Source organism: Dermacentor albipictus, chromosome 9 (assembly GCF_038994185.2).
Source record: "Dermacentor albipictus isolate Rhodes 1998 colony chromosome 9, USDA_Dalb.pri_finalv2, whole genome shotgun sequence".
NCBI classification, from domain to species: Eukaryota; Metazoa; Arthropoda; class Arachnida; order Ixodida; family Ixodidae; genus Dermacentor; species Dermacentor albipictus.
In genome coordinates, this window is record NC_091829.1 from 109,448,194 (window position 1) to 109,466,307 (window position 18,114).

General features: G+C 48.7%; 1 protein-coding gene across 1 annotated transcript in view; it reads right to left on the reverse strand.

Annotated features, from left to right (window-relative positions):
- The window catches only part of LOC135897487 (FGGY carbohydrate kinase domain-containing protein-like), a 69,021-nt gene that overhangs the window by 13,257 nt on the left and 37,650 nt on the right, over positions 1–18,114 (reverse strand). The window contains exons 7-9 of the mRNA XM_065426110.1: positions 14,176–14,283; positions 7,121–7,185; positions 5,987–6,137 (exon numbers count right to left, since the gene is read on the reverse strand). Coding sequence (XP_065282182.1) covers positions 5,987–6,137; positions 7,121–7,185; positions 14,176–14,283 — 324 coding nt within the window. The remainder of the gene's footprint in view (positions 1–5,986; positions 6,138–7,120; positions 7,186–14,175; positions 14,284–18,114) is intronic.

An 18,114-nucleotide genomic window follows, 5' to 3' on the forward strand; every position in this document is an offset into this window, starting at 1 on the left:
TATCGACGCTTCTAACCGCGTGTCTGTTGTCGCCGAACCTTGTGCTATCAGATTTCATCGCGTGACACGAATGGTGTAGAACTTTGTGGAAGACACGCGGGTCCCATCAGTTCATCTGGAACATTCGACGACTGATCTATAAAAGCCGACGCGCTTGACTCGCTGATCAGATTTTCGACGATCGCCGACCGTGTTCGCCGCTATCGTTGTGCTATAAGTGTAGCCTGTTTTGTGGGCACAGGTTCGCCCAATAAAAGTTAGTTTTGTCTATCACAGTCTTGCTACTGTGTTCTTAACGTCACCACCACGTGACATCTGGTGGAGGTGCTTTTGGTCCATGTACCGGACGCCCCCGACAAGCCGTGATCCAAGCCCTGAACGCAAAGACAACACCAGCGCAGTCCCGGACCATCGAGCAAGCCGCCGTCTTCAACAACTGCCCCCGGAGCACGGACTTTTGCCTGAGACGACCAGAAAGATCGCCACCAAGTCCACCCCAATGGCAGCCCCGGCATCACCCATCGTGCTACAGCAGACCAGGGAGCCTCCGACGTTCCGTGGTTCAACTTTAGAGGACCCGGAAGGCTGCCTTGAGACCTACGAGAGAGTCGGTATACGTTTACCAACTGGAACAGCGACGACAAACTGCGATATGTCTTCTTTGCATTGGAAGACGCGGCCAGGACGTGGTTCGAGAACCGAGAAGCCACCCTAACGACCTGGGAACTTTTCCGAAGCGGCTTCCTGCAGACATTCGCAAGCGTCGTACGCCGAGAACGAGCCCAAGCGCTATTGGAAACCCGGGTGCAGCTACCTAATGAGACGACTGCGATCTACACGGAAGAAATGAGGCGTCTCTTCCGCCACGCCGACCCTGAAATGCCTGAGGAGAAGAAAGTCCGCCTGCTGATGCGTGGTGTGAAGGAGGAACTTTTTGCCGGAATGGTACGAAGCCCACCGAAGACCGTCGACGAGTTTCTTCTCGAGGCCACCAGCATCGAGAAGACACTCGAGATGCGAAACCGGCAATTCGACCGCCGCACGACCTCGACAAACTACGCCGGAGTTCAGTCACTGGCCGCCGACGACCTACGCGAGACTATCCGAGCTGTCGTGCGGGAGGAGCTACAAAAGCTGTTCCCATCATCACAGCCTCAAGTGGCTTCGATTGCCGACGCCGTGCGTGAGGAACTCCAACAACAACTTGGAGTAGCCCCTGAATCGCCGCAGCGTGAGCCGCAAGCGATGACCTACGCCGCCGTCGCACGCCGTCAAAGACCCCCTCCGCGACCGCGCCAGGGTCCTGTCACGCCGCAGTTTCGTCGTCCGCCGCCGCCGCCGCCAGCACGACCACCCGTCCCCCAGCGCACCTACGCGAGGAAGACGGACATCTGGCGTGCTCCTGACCACCGCCCGCTCTGCTACCACTGCGGAGAAGCGGGTCACGTCTACCGACGATGTCCGTACCGGGAGATGGGACTGCGAGGTTTCGCCGTCAACGCGCAGCGTCCACAGCTTGGCGAGCGCCCACGTGACATCGCCGATTACCTCGCCGCTACTAAGTGGAGCCCTCGACGGCCGTCCCGTTCGCCGTCACCAGGCCGCTACCTGTCGCCGCAGCGCCGACCATACACTGGCCCAGCCCGGGGACGGTCAGCGAGCCCGTATCCGGAAAACTAAAAGCAGCAACCGATGGAGGTGCGGTTGCTGTTCGTCGAACTGACGAAGATCCTCCGCCGCCGACGAAGACGACGAAGAAACCATCTCGACGACCTAATGATGACATGCCGCCGTCCCGACGAAGTCAGGAAGCCAAGACTACACCGACGAAAGACGACTTTACGACGCGACGTTCCAGCTTCAGTTCAACACGACGCAGCCGTGATCCGACGCCGAGACGTAACTGTAACGCAAGACAAAGAACCACCGACCTCGACGTGCTTCTCGACGGCCACGCAGTCACCGCCTTAGTAGACACAGGAGCCGATTACTCCGTCAAGAGTGGATCCATCGCCGCCCAGTTGAGGAAAGTTAAGACTGCATGGGAAGGCCCTCAAATACGCACCGCTGGAGGACACCTGATTACGCCGACTGGGATCTGCACGGCAAGAATTACCGTTCATGATCGGACTTACCCTGCCACCTTCGTTGTCCTCCAACAGTGTTCACGAGACGTAATTCTCGGCATGGACTTCCTGAACCAACACGGCGCAGTCATCGACCTGAAGTCGAAGTCAATAACGCTGTCGGAAGATAAAGCGATACCGCCGGAGAGCCCTCGTAGTCACCACGCCTTGAGTGTGCTCGAAGACCAAGTGAGCATCCCGCTCCGCTCCAGCATTGTTATTTCGGTCGGCACCGAAATACCCGCTGACGTAGAAGGTGTCGTCGAAGGCGACCAATGCCTCCTGCTAGACCGTGAAATTTGCGTCGCAAGAGGGATCGCTCGACTGCATGGAGGGAAAACTGAAGTGTTGCTGACAAACTTCAGCCCGGAGTTCAAGCACATCAACAAGGGCACGACGATCGCGTACATCGAGGAAATTGTGGAAACCAGTAATGCGTTTGTCCTCTCGGATTCCGCCACATCTACCCCGACGACCACGGTTCCCGAACCAGACTACGACATTAATCCAAGTCTCCCAGTGATTAAGCAACAGCAGCTCAGAAGTCTGCTCCGACGATACAAAGACTGCTTTTCGACGACATCGAGGATTCGACAAACACCAGTCGCCAAGCATCGCATAATCACCGAGGAGTACGCTCGACCACTCCGCCAAAGCCCTTACCGAGTTTCGCCGCGAGAACGCGAAGCTATAAGAGAACAAGTCGACGAAATGCTGCGCGACGACATCATCCAGCCGTCGAAAAGCCCGTGGGCATCCCCTGTTGTCCTGGTGAAGAAAAAGGACGGAACCCTACGTTTCTGCGTCGATTATCGTCGTCTGAACAAGATCCCGAAGAAGGACGTATACCCCCTTCCACGGCTAGACGACGCATTGGATCGGCTCTGCAACGCTAAGTACTTCTCCTCGATGGACCTCAAGTCTGGCTATTGGCAAATAGAAGTCGACGAAAGAGGTCGCGAAAAGACCGCCTTCATCACCCCAGACGGCCTCTACGAGTTCAAGGTTATGCCATTTGGACTGTGCTCGGCGCCTGCAACGTTCCAGCGCGTGATGGACACGGTTTTAGCGGGATTGAAATGGCAGACCTGTCTCGTTTACTTGGATGACGTCGTTGTATTCGCCGGAAATTTCGACGATCACCTTAAGCGGCTTGCCACAGTACTCGAGGCCATCAAGTCATCAGGGCTCACTCTGAAGTCAGAAAAATGCCGCTTCGCTTACGACGAGCTTCTGTTCCTAGGCCACGTCATCAGTAAATCCGGAGTACGCCCCGACCCGCAGAAAACAGCTGCCATCGCAGTTGTTCCCGCAGCCCACCGACAAGAAGACAGTGCGTAGATTCCTTGGCATGTGTGCCTACTACAGGCGCTTTGTCAAGGACTTTTCACGCATCGCCGAGCCGTTGACACGTCTAACTAAATGTGATGTTGAGTTCAAGTGGGAAACGCCGCAGGCCGACGCATTTGAAGAACTCAAACGACGCATGCAGTCGCCGCCGGTACTTGCGCACTTCGACGAGTACGCCGATACAGAAATCCATACTGACGCCAGTAGCCTAGGCCTCGGTGCCGTTCTAGTCCAGAGGAAAAACGGAGTCGAACAGGTGATATCTTACGCTAGCCGGTCGCTGTCAAAAGCGGAAGGCAACTATTCTACGACCGAAAAGGAATGCCTCGCCATCGTTTGGGCTACAGCTAAATTTCGCCCTTATCTTTATGGCAGGCCATTCAAAGTCGTCAGTGACCATCACGCTTTGTGTTGGCTAGCGAGTATAAAAGATCCTTCAGGACGACTGGCGCGGTGGAGCCTCAGACTACAAGAATACGACATCGCTGTAACCTACAAGTCCGGACGAAAACACTCCGATGCCGATTGCCTATCACGTGCCCCCATTGACCCGCCGCCGCAAGATGACGAAGATGACGACGCCTTCCTTTTCATGATAAGCGCAGAAGACTTCGCTGAGCAGCAACGGGCAGACCCGGAGCTAAAAGGCCTGGTGGAATATTTGGAAGGGCACACCGACGTTGTCCCCAGGGCATTTAAGCGCGGACTATCTTCCTTCACGCTTCAAAACAATCTCCTCGTGAAGAAGAACTTTTCACCAGTCCGCGCCAACTACCTTCTTGTTGTCCCGACAGGACTTCGTCCAGAAGTATTGCACGCCCTACATGACGATCCGACCGCTGCACACCTCGGTTTTTCCCGGACACTCTCGAGGATACAACCAAAGTATTATTGGCCGCGCCTGACCGCCGACGTCGCCGATTATGTCAGAACATGCCGAGACTGTCAGCGACGTAAGACACCGCCGACAAGGCCAGCCGGATTACTACAGCCAATCGAACCTCCTTGCCGACCATTCCAGCAGATCGGGATGGACTTGCTGGGACCCTTTCCGACGTCAACAACCGGAAATAAGTGGATCGTCGTGGCGACAGACTACCTCACCCGCTTCGCTGAAACTAAAGCACTGCCGAAAGGTAGCGCAGCCGAAGTGGCGAAATTTTTTGTCGAAAACATCCTGCTTCGACATGGCCCCCCAGAAGTCCTCATCACCGACAGAGGAACGGCCTTTACAGCGGAGCTCACCCAAGCCATTCTGAGATACAGTCAGACAAGGCACAGGAGGACCACGGCCTACCACCCGCAGACGAATGGCCTTACGGAGCGGCTGAATAAGACCCTCGCCGACATGCTAGCGATGTACGTCGACGTCGAACACAAGACCTGGGATGCCGTCCTGCCATACGTAACATTTGCTTACAACACGGCGGTGCAAGAAACAACACAGATCACGCCGTTTAAGCTGGTTTACGGCAGGAACCCGACGACGACGCTCGACGCCATGCTGCCCCACGTCACTGACGATGAGAATGTTGACGTCGCTAGCTATCTCCAGCGCGCCGAAGAAGCCCGACAGCTCGCCCGCCTACGGATCAAGAACCAACAGAGGACCGACAGCGGACACTACAACCTCCGACGACGCTTTGTTGAGTACCAGCCCGGCGACCGTGTTTGGGTATGGACCCCGATACGCCGGCGAGGACTCAGTGAGAAGCTGCTGCGACGCTATTTCGGACCCTACAAGGTCATCCGACGTATTGGCGCACTAGACTATGAGGTCGTGCCAGACGGTATTTCGCACTCACAGCGGCGCCGCGCACGATCTGAAGTGGTCCACGTGGTGCGCCTTAAACCATTTTACGGACGCTGATGAACTTCCTTAGTTTATTGTTTTCTTTGCTACGAGTGCTTTTCTTTGTTACTTTCGTTTGTTAGAAGCATCGGGTCGATGCTTTTTAAGAGGGGGGTAATGACACGTGTACTTATGTTTATCGGGCAACCACGTTTCGCCGCTTAACAACTGTAATTGCAGAGCGAGGGACGCGCCTGCATGTATCCGACGTTTCTGGAAAGTTATCGACGCTTCTAATCGCGTGTCTGTTGTCGCCGAACCTTGTGCTATCAGATTTCATCGCGTCACACGAATGGTGTAGAACTTTGTGGAAGACACGCGGGTCCCATCAGTTCATCTGGAACATTCGACGACTGATCTATAAAAGCTGACGCGCTTGACTCGCTGATCAGATTTTCGACGATCGCCGACCGTGTTCGCCGCTATCGTTGTGCTATAAGTGTAGCCTGTTTTGTGGGCACAGGTTCGCCCAATAAAAGTTAGTTTTGTCTATCACAGTCTTGCTACTGTGTTCTTAACGTCACCACCACGTGACAATAGTGATAATCATGATGATGACGACGATGGCGACGGCCTCTCCTAAGAGCACCAAACGGCTATCACTATAAAGTTTAACGAGACACCTTTTGAGTCGAATGAGCGAAGACGCCCTACACACCATGCCCCGTAGAGTTGGGTCGGCGAGCGGTGAGCGGTTGCCATAGAAGTCGGGCCACACGTGCAGGTCAGCCGCCAGTTTTGACAGGGAATCGAGGCCTTGCCTCTCGCACATGGACTCGAGCAGATCGTTGAGCGTGTCCTCGAGCCTCCTGCGCAGTTTCGCGAAGTAAATAATGTCGTATTAGAATACTAGCATAGCGCAAACACAGAGAGAACACGATAATAGCCCACGAACGCACGGACACGGCGTGTTTCATGTGCTCTTCTGGTGTCCTCCTCTTGTTTACACTACACTAGTATTCTATGTTTTTCCGGCCCAGAAACGCGATGCTGGCGGGAAGGATTGTGTCAGAACTTCTAATTTTCTAAGGATTCAAGCACCCTTCCATCTCAAGACTAATACCATCCACATCTTCTGGAAACTGCGCCAACATACGATTCCGGGCACGACATGACATTAAATGTATGTTTCAATGTGTGAAATGTGGGTCACTATACCATCTGCCACATTTCACGCCTCAGAAATAGAATATCTGGATGCGCATCACTGAGTTACTCGTATTTTGATGACTCTTACTTTGGCCTTTTTCTTCTTAATTTTATGTCACATGTTTGCTCAGAGTAAATATATTTGTGAAATTTTAATAAAACTTCAATTGATAGTCAGCGCGGTGTTCGTCTTCGTTGCCACTGTACCAAGTCTTTTTTTTCGCGCTGCTCACCTAAATAATGGAATTTTTTGCCATCCTTCTGAACCTTAAGGTTATTTTTTTTTTCGGTATAACTGCTCGGGCGGGGCACTTCGAAAAAATATCCACGGAACATGGAATCCATGGAATATCCATGGAACATCCATGGAACATCCATGGATTCCATCTATATCCATGGAACACGGTAAAAATTTCCACTACTTATCCATGGACTTGTAAAACACACAGGTATGACGGGTGATTGATGTCCGAGTTTAAGTTGGAAAGGCTGAAAAGGCTAGTAAAAGAACAAGTCCTTTTGAGCTCTTTTGCCCTCACTGTCAGCCAGTTTCCATTCAACGTTAAGTCGCCATCTCAGGCAGCAGTTCACGCCTGCAGTGGTAATGCTTAAATATAGCACATTTGAGTGAGAAATAGCTCACCGGCCTGGCTTCGTCTTCGCCACTATCTGTGGATAGGCCGGGTGCGTCGAAATTACGTGGTCCACCTGTAGCGCATACATAACAAACACAACACGTCACACCCTGTAGCGGAAATTTGCATGTTATTCGGTTTTCGTCGTTGAAGCTTAGACGTACAGAGAGATTACGTGGAGCAACCAGTGCACGTTCCAATCTTATTTAAAAGCTGTCTGAAAGGGCCTGGCCATTCGAACTCACGAGCGCAGAGTAAAAGTCGATTTGTTCATTGTTATTCAGCGCAGCCTTATTTCGCGACGTGTTGCTGTGTGTTAAAAAAACGCGTGCATATTTGACTTCTAGACACTGAAGCAGGCTCAAAGACAAGCAAACCGACCCCTGATCGCACTACACGTGGGCTTACGGATGCAATAGCCTATTTGCTGCTGTCACAATTTCTTAATGAGGAGGGCCTGCAATATTTCATCTAGTTACCTGTATATGGGACTCGGCGACTAATGAAAAAAATACATTTATTGAAAAGTTAGCAGGTGTATGTGGAGCCACTAGGAAAATTGCTGTTTGTCCACGCACTATCTGGGAAGGAGGTATGTTGATGTGAAGAAGAAAAAAACGGCGGATTCTTCCCAGTAAAGTTCAATAGAATGGTTGGGAGATGCATACATTCATGCATGCCACCAGAGCTAGCCTCTCAGAGGTTCCGATGGATACCTCACACGAATGCCCAAAGTCGCTCTTAACGAATCCCTTAACGACGTAACTGGGAACGCGCCAACGCATTATTTATAGTTCAGCACAATGCGTTGGCGGGCTAGTTGGTGCGAATCAATAATTGCTTTGTTTAGCTCAAAACGACGGACACAAGAACGACGACCAGGACAAGGCGCTGCTCTCCACTATTCTCAACTCAACTATTCGCTACTCTCCACTACTCTGAAGTTGAGAGTAGCGCCTTGTCCCGGGGGGGGGGGGGGGGGGGAGTCGTCGTTCTTGTGTCCGTTGTTTAGCGCTAAACAAAGTAATTATGCATTATTTATAGTTCGACTATTATCCACTATGCTACGAAATCAACGAAACATTGAATTTTGCGACATTTTCCGGCAGTCAGATTTATTTGCCGTGAATTGAAAGGCATAATGATGTGATAGACAATTAATTAACAGTCCTTGTGGCTGCTGAGCCGAATACTTTAGAGTTTAGCCATCCTAGGCACCTGTTGCCTTTTTACCATTGGATGCGAAGCGTGTCGTTCGCGGCCTGCGATGCATGCTATGCTGAACGAGATGGTTTGATGCTCATGCGAAGTCGCCTTTATATAGCCTCAACCCTTTGCTTCGCTTCTGCTTACATTTAAGGCCGACCGCACACTAGACGCGTTCCTGTACCATTTGCGCCTGGATGTAGCCTACACTCACTGCTCCTCGCATCGTGAATGAAAAAGGAGGTCGTGTGAGTGCACAAACTCTGGCTCCATGGAAGCTACTGCGGAGTACTATTTTATTGAGTGCCCGCCACATGACCAGCAGAAAGAGATCCTCCTGAGTTGCCTCGGCGCTTTACAGTGCTTGAAGTGAAGTCGTGGTCCAAAAATATGGATTAGCTCTCAAGCTGCCCAAATTTTCTCGTCAGGAGTGACTTGATCAATGCTGTATAAGCAGCAATTTACGCGCGTTCTTTTTATTTTCTATAGGTTTCGATGACCCATTTTTGCGTGTGTTGCTCTTGTACTCTTATTACCACTTTTATTTCTTTTTGTGTGGTTTTCTCCGTAACCCACGATTTTTTTTTCTATAGTGTTTTGTTTTTTCATTACAGAGTTGATCTAACCATGTGCTTGCATTTCGTTACCTGTTGTTTTGTTCACGTGTACATGCTAATTTGGCTAGAACTTTTTGCTGGCCACACTTTTTTCTTTTACAGCTGTAAAGAAGAAGGCTATGAAACCCGCCGTGATTGCTCAATGGCTATGGTGTTGGGCTGCTGAGCACGAGGTCGCGGGATCGAATCCCGGTTACGGATGCCGCATTTCGATGGCGGCGAAATGCTAAAACACCCGTCTACTTAGATTTAGGTGCACGTTAAAGAACCCCAGGTGGTTGAAATCAGCGGAGTCCTCCACCGCGGCGTGCCTCATAATCAGAAAGTGGTTTTGGCACGTAAAACTCCATAATTTAATTTAGAAGACTATTAAAAGAGCCTGCTGCTCAAATGTGCATACGCGACGAGTTGTACCCCTTACAAAAATCATTGCAGACTTGCTGCAGAAATTCTGCATACCCCGAGTCACCCGGGATGCAGAATATCTGAAGACAGGTGACAGACTTTCTGTCACCCCCTGTCACCTCCCAGCGCCCAATTGGTACACCCTTTCTGCAGAAAGTTTGCTCAATCTGTGTAGCTGCAGGATACAGCATTTCTGCAGAAAGTCTGTCGAGATTGTGGTCACAGGATTACAGCATTTAGGCAGACATTAGAGAGAATTTCTGTAGTCCCACTATGGGGAACTGGCATGCATGCAAGCAATAAAATAACAGACACAATAGTATTCTTTGCACATTTTATTTGTCTCCGATTTCTTCCGGGCTGCTTGGTTGGGACCAAGAATATCGCTTCCAAGGAATGAAGTAGTGAGTACCGACATCTCATGTGAGTGGCAGTGACCGTCTCGCACACACCTTGTCGCAGCATGCAAATCAGATGCATTGACGCGCTGTTCAGACTGCAGAAGTGCCGCAGGCTCCCAAGTGGTGTAGATTCCTCGGGCTCACAAAATCGTGACATCCCTAAACAAGAAGAAATGTTCAGTTTACTGTAAACCCTGCTGAAACTGTAAACTTGTGACATTGTGAGAAGTCTCGTACAAACAGCTGCATGAAGCTGCATGGTTGCACAAATACCCGATTATTACATCACAGGCAGTTAACATGTAAATGGAACTGGAGCAAACATGAATCTACTATAAAAAACTTCACACAAACGCACGTCTGTACTAAGTCAAATGCGAATTGCACAAGCAGAAAACTCCTTAACACATGATAAGCGTTCGAAAACCTCATTTATTTATGCGGTGCAACAAAGCCCTGCCCCAAACAACGATGCATTGAAAAAGAACAGACTCCCTCTTTTTCAGGTGAGAAAACAATTTTTTCCATTAAAGATAGATACTGTTGTTGAAATCTCGGAACCATTTACAAATACACGAAAACACATGACACCCAACGCAAGAAATACAGGCTGTCTGAAGACACTATATAAATAAAAGAACTTGCATACAAGCTAAAATCTGGCCATGCGTCGTACACAGCAATCGGGTGCCATCTCGTGCAGCCGTTAGCTGTGAAGAGGACAAATCGACGTAACCTCTAGAAATGGCTATACGATTTCTCGCTGAAAAATTACGTACAGAAATAGTAACTTTCCCTGCTTTAATTTTTGCGCCTATTCAAATCAAACAGTCCCCGGCGCAAGGAAACTTCACAGCAGAAAGCAAATAATCGATAGATTTTGGCAACATCACGTTTTAGGGCAATTTTCATCAAACTGTTCGCTAAATGCGCCCTGCGACAAGAACGAACATTCGAAAAGCACGATCATTTTTGTCACGTTACTAATCATCTTGTTATCCGTACAGAAATACACACTTCACGGACTACAAGAATGCGCGCACGCGCCGGACTTACCTTTCTAGGCGTGCTCGGTGAACGAGTCTCCGTGACAGCTGCTGCCGCATCGCACAGGTAGCGCAGGAAGGACAGTCGGTGTACGGTGCCTCCGGCGTCAACAGCGTAGAATTGCAGATGAACTCCAGCACGTGATAGCACAACTTTCAAAAAATTCTTCCGCGCACTGTGATGGAATGCGAGCGCAGCGGGAATGCCATCGGCTTTTCATGAGCCGGTAACAAAGAAAGCGCGACCGGGTCATAACTACGATAATTGGCATCGGCACACCACACGAAAAACACTGAGAGCTACGTTATGCAGTCACAGGGGTTTTGGATCATTAATACACACAAAAATCGCCACAATTCCTCTCGGCACGGCATGTACACTACCTCATCGGTCGCCGTCAATGCGGCGTGCACGCGTGCACGCCGTGACATGTCGGTGTCCAGGTGCGGACGGGAAAATAATCTCGCCCGTAATTTGACCGGTGCTCGCGGCCAGCGCCTCCTGGGGGCCGGCGCCGAAAGCAACCACGCAGTCGGTGGTCGGATGGATGGTGTCGGTGTCGCGCGGTAGATATGTCCTTAAATTCAGGCTGCGGTTCGAGCCATAGTACAACTGCTGCATTTAATGTACGTTATGTAACAATTAACTTATTTAAATTAGTATTAAATAATTGATTTATATAACTGCCATTATCAGACTGTTCTTGTAGCAATCAGTGACAAAGTTTTCAAAATGTTAAAATGGCAAAACAGAGCGCAGTGATAAAATGTGTCATGGTTCAGGATGCGCAAACGTGTGTGTGTGTGTGTTTGTGTGTGTGTGTGTGCTTGTGTGCGTGTGTGATTCGTGGGTGGCTGAAAGGTGAAGCCGATTTAACTGTTAGAAAATGTGTCATGTAGAATATATATATATATATATATATATATATATATATATATATATATATATATATATATATATATATATATATATATATATATATATATATATATATATATATATATATATATATATATATATATATATATATATATATATATACATTTGGCATGCATATTACATACAAGTCTACCTACTTGCCGTCCACACAGTGTCTGCAGACAATATGCAGACAATCTGTAGACTAGCTCTACATGGAGGTGACTGATGGGTGACTCATGGGTGACTGAAAGGTCAGACCTATTGAACCGTAATTATAAAATGTGTCATGGTTCAGAATATGTATATATATGCGTTTATATATAGATATACATCTACACACACACACACACTCGCTGGGCACGCATATTACAGACAAGTCTACTTGCAGTCCGCACGGTGTCTGCAGACATTCTGCAGACTAGGTCTACGTGGAGGTGACTGGTGGGTGACTCAAGGGTGACTGAAAGGTCAGACCTATTGAACCGTAATTGTAAAATGTGTCATGGTTCAGAATATGTATATATATGCGTTTATATATAGATATACATCTACACACACACACACACTCGCTGGGCACGCATATTACAGACAAGTCTACTTGCAGTCCGCACGGTGTCTGCAGACATTCTGCAGACTAGGTCTACGTGGAGGTGACTGGTGGGTGACTCATGGGTGACTGAAAGGTGAAAACTATTCAACCGTAATTATAAAATATGTCATGGTTCAGAATATGTATGTATATATAGATACATATACATATTTACACACACACACTCACTGGGCACGCATATTACAGACAAGTCTACTTGCAGTCCGCACGGTGTCTGCAGACATTCTGCGGACTTAGTCTACAGAAAGGTCGAGTCTACAGATAGGTGACTGGGGTGACTGATAGGTGACTCATGAGTGACTGAAAGGTCAAACCGATTTTTGTAAGGGGTGGCGGCTCAGCGGGGAGTGCTCTAGGCCGCTTTAGACATAAGCCGAAAGAAGCATAATGACAAAGCGTACGTATAGGAAATACAAAAAGGGCATTTAAAAAGTGCAAAGCACATAAAACGTTGGCATTGTTGCGTTCCGCGTGGTCCCAAACTCAACAAGAGAGAGTAGCACAGAAATATTGTTTTCTGAGTTATAGTAACTCCACAACACATTTCTTCCACGTTTAGCAATTGTGTATGTGTGTTGGCCAATATTTGTAAGATATTGAATTTATTGCTAAAGTTCGTCTCACAAAGTCGGAACTGCCGTCATAGACATTATCGTGACGTCATGACACCGAGCTAAGTTCGCTGATATGACGCAGCAATATGGCTGTGTATGAAGCCAAGCAAGATTGCTTGGAACATTTGTTTCGGCAGCACTCGAGCGTGCAAGACGCAACAATCGCAGCAAAGGGGCGAACCAGAGTATCATGACGTCACGACGCATTCACACTCTAGATACCAAAGCTGCTTCATAGGAACAAGTATTATATTAAGTTATTTAGATATCTCTGACACTTGCCAGCACTTTTCACGTGGCTAGAGGCTTTAGACGCGCACAAAAAAGTAAGAAAGCTGTTACATGAGTACTCCGATACAGCGTCTAGAGAAAGCAGCAAGACGGGTTGTCACATGGTGGCTTATTGCGCAGACATGCGAACGGGAGTTGTGACGTAGCACAAGCACTGGCAAAGAAAGGCCACGCAGATGCGACCAGCCGTCGATGCGGCGTAGACGCAAAGCCTGCGGATGTAGTACGGGGAAGAAGTTCCAGTCACCGATATGACTACTTTAAAAACAAAGGGCTAATGTTTTCACAAACGACTTAGGAGCGAAGAGAAAGCAATGCGAAACCCGGCACTGAGTGGTAACAAAAATATTGATCGGTCCGTGTACTTGTGAAGGAAGGCACATGCACGCAGCGCCCGGCACAAAACGCAAGCCGAGTGGCGCGGTGTTACAGTATGAGTGAGAGAGGGAGATGTCATTTGCAAAGGACTCGTTCTCAGTCCACTCGTGCTCAAGCGCGTGAACCGGCACACCCCATGAACGAGGTACTTGGAGCAAATGGAAACACGTTGTGTGTGTTTCGTTGCCACGCGCGAACTTTTATTACACAACGTTTCAGCGACGTTGTGTGGTCACTGAGTATTTGAATCAGGGATAGTTATCTTTAAACACGTATAGATTTTTCAGATTCCGTAGTTTCTCACAAGAAAATGGAAGTTACACTGGTCCAAAAGGGCAAGGAGGCATATTCTTTCCAATCTTACTCTATTTATGCTTGCAAGAAACATTCAAGGTGCAAGCTGCCATGGCTGAGGTGAAGGGGCCGACAGGAAATACCTCATCAGCCTGTCTTCCGCAAATGACATTGTCCTGTCCAGCCACATTGTAGGTGACATGCAACTAACCAGCTCGTGTCACAGTGGTCGCAACCTTGCAGCATTAGATAAAAGACGTGACAAATAAGAACACTCACCAGTGCCCCGGCTGCGCTCTGCCCCGGTTCGCAGAGCCACATTCCTGGAACCATGGCCGAAAAGAAGGGGCCAGGAGCGCCTGGTGTGAAGATGCACTTCTCGCTTGCCTGCGCACACGTAGTATTACCGCACTTGCAATGTCGGAGGAAAGACTACTTCTTAGGCGAGTTGGTCCATAATGAAGAACGTAAGATCATGCAGCAGTACAGACGAGGACAGCGAGGCAGGGCACAGTGCAGGCGCTAAACTTCCGGTTATGTTACACTAAGTGAACGCCTCACTTAAATTCAAGCACACGACCGTTATAATTTTGAGCGTGGTGTTGTCCGTAAACAAGGCAATCTCCATCGCCCTTTTCCACCAGCTTTAGTCCAGATAGTGTGGTTATGGCGGTTGTGACTTGGAAGTTTTTCCCGTGGTCACCCTTGGTCTTATTGTCTCATATAAAATAAGCAATGTTGGTCTATGCTTGTCGTGTGCTTGGATATAAATGAGGCATTTAGCAATAAACATGACGTGTAGGTTTAGGACTTCTCCTGTGCACTGCATCTTTTGCCTTGTATTTATTGCGCCATCATTTTTCGGCATCGTAGTGCCGAAAGATCTCTCGCACCACTGTGACAGTTCAAACAAGCTAGCTATGTCAGAGAGAGAAGCAGCACATCGTTCAGAATTGGTTTATATTGATACGTCGTCTGGAGAGTGAGAGACGCAAACATTGCCACAAAGATTAACACACCGACAAGTCACGAGAGCCACCCGACTCTTGTTTTTATGAGCATAACCATCATCATCATATCTCACGGCTCGGAGTCAGTTTGTCCCCATTGATTAGCCTTCGTGCTGCGACTGGAAACGGTGGGGTCGTGTTGACGCAACGGGCCAAGAGAAAACAAGAGAAACCACCGGGACAGCACGTGTAGGGGGTCTTTTCGCGACTTGACGAATACGATCTGGAGAAGATTTCCAGCGTTTCCGCCCGACCCCTGCCCGTCCACGAGTTGTAAAGAGGTTTATTCACGCGTAACGTCGAAGCAGTAAACGCAGCGGTACATGGGAATTCACGAAATCGCTCCGAGCTATGGAGTGGCGAAATGGTTTGATAGTGTGTACATCTCCTTCCTTACGATATTGCAAGCGATGACTTGCTTTTGCGCTATAGCGTAGCAAGTCAGCAAGTGGTACGCGAGCATTATTTTTCTGAATTAGGCGTTGTCAAACATCGCCAAACTACGAAAACGTGCTCCATGTGCGTCAGATTTCGCACAGCTTCTGAGATGGCGGCGTTACACCGTTGTAACAGCGTATCATGCCACACTTTCGAATGTCGTACTTTTAACTGCTTTTTACTTTTTTGCTTTTTACTTTTACTTTTTTTGCTGCGGTGTCAGCGAACGTCCTAAAAGAAGCTGAACGCGCAGCCAAGTCACACGAGTCTAAGCCCGCAAGAAAAAAAACGAGTTTTCTTGAATTGGCATAAAAGAGTCAGAGGCACATGTCGTCAAGCGCAAACTGCGCAACACCCGGTGAAACGGACCCAGCTCATACCACCACGTCGATACGAGAAAGCAAGCGCGACTAGCAATGACGACGAAATGTCACTCTGAAACTGGTACAGGGCAACATAAGAAGGAAGAAACAAACCGAACCGGCCAGATAAAAGAACAGAGCGTTGCTTTGGACGCAATGCTTTCGGTTATTTTGGACTTACGAACGTCATGCGTACATTACTGACGAACTTCAACACCTCGCATGCTCGTAGCGCATTGCAGATAATGGACGCGATGAATACATTACTTGCAAGTCTCGAAAAGTATCATGGCTCGTTCACCGTTGTCATTCCATAAAGACGTCAAGGAAGCGTCACTTTTTCGGCGGAATACTCGAGACCTCGGATCAAGAGTTTTGGATTTCCGGCCTTTCTTTTTTTTTTTCTGACCAATTTCCCGTCGTCGTCGTGGTCTGCGAACCAAACCCTCAAACTACACTCCGGCTATCCGGCTATGAAGCTTTTCCATCCTGGACGTGTAGTGTGCTCAGCAATATGTCGTCATTTATACTCGGTGTGAACTCACTTACGTGCTACATGCTGTTTTGCCTCACGATGACGACGTGTGTTTCATTGTGAAAACAGAGAAAACTACATTCACTCTTGTCGCTGCATGTCGCTCCAGCCAATCGTTTTGACACGCAGCGAATGGGTCTTTGTTATGCGCAACATCTGGCTTTTGAATCCTTAGTGGAGATTTCAATGCACACCACCCGCGCTGGGAAAGTTTGAAGATGGACTACAAGGCACAAAACCAGTCGTATTTGCCTCGGACCACGAGCGTTGTTGTCTCAATGACGGCTGCCTGGCATATTTACTGTGACTAATCTACAGCAGCTGTGTGGGCTTGAATTTGATCTCCTGGTGTCTTCGAATCAGTGTGAAGTGGTTCTCAGACATAGAAACCCACGGAAGTGACCGCGTTCCTACCTATTTGAAGATCAAGTTGGTGACCAAGTTATTCTCTACTGCCCTCCGTAGAACAGGCTGGACCAAGTTCAAATTGCTTATGGAAGACGAATATCAAGGAGGCCATCCGTCAGTCCTGGAGAATCAGATTTAAAATGCACAGTAAGAGTCTAGGTTCTGTTTTAGGCCTTCTCCAAGGTCTACAGAAGGCGAATGTGAGTTGGAAAGGCTTCGGGGCGATTCACCGACGAGCAGAAATAAAATACAGGCGCACCAAATGTATTCACGATCTGAGGGAGGTGAGACAGATACAAAATAAAATCCAGCGGCATCTCCGTAAGTTACAAGCTCAAAAGTAGAAATCTTTCTGCAAACACTTGGCTCCTCGAAAGTCTCTGTCCAATAAATGGAGAACATTGCGTGGCCTACAGTCGTCTCCGCAATAGCGTCACTCTTTTAAATCTCTTGTCCTGCTCCAAAGATAGCGTGAGATCGTCGTTGCTGAGAGCTTCTGCGTAAGAATCGCTGGCTTGCCGTCACTGCCTGCATCAACATCACGTGATGTTCCGGCACCCCAACACTCTCGCATGGATCTCATGATTCCTATGGAAGCTAGAAGGTGCGCTGGCAACTTGTAGGTAGTCATCATCGCCTATGCCCGACAAAGTCACGCACAAGGCACTTGGAAATATGGGCCAAAATGCCCGCAATGTACTCTTGTAGAGCTACAATGGATCATCGCGCGAAGAATTGATTCAATGTGACTGGGAGGTCAGTCGCTTAGTGCCTTTGCTTAAGATTTCTAAATATCAATTCGACTTGCCATCGTACCTTCCCATTGTCCGTGCCATTGGGAAACCAATGAAAAAGATGGTGTTGACGCGCCTTAAATGGTACTTAGAGCATAATCACGTACGTTCGCATGCAATGGGGTGCTTCCGGTGCGGTCGGTCATCCATCGATAACTTCTTGATTTGGTAACATCTATTCAACTCCAAAAGAGCGCGTATCGGTTACCGCTGCCTATGTTTCTTGTATTCAAAGGCACATATGATAATGAAGAACAACAAGCAATCATCGATACCTTGACTGACGTGGGCACTAGTGGCTGTGCATTCCACTGGATTCATAGCTATTTGAAGGACAGATCTTCTTCCTGCTTACTGAGGGTGGAATGCCTTCCTACCATCTAACCAGCAAATGTGTGCCCCAAGGCAGAGTGTGAAGCCCCACGCTCTTCAATGCAGCACTGTTAGGACTTGTTAGATCATTGTCAAGGACGGTCCGGATATCTGTCTATGCAGACGATATCTGCATCTGGGCGTCCGGCGTGACACATCCGCAGGTACGAGCGAGACTGCAGACGGCGGTCACGCAAATGCCTTCTTACCTGCATATGAAGGGCCTAGAACAATCCTCAAAAAAGTGCCCACTAGTCGCATTCACATGCAGAACTATGGCTCCATATGTTATACGCATA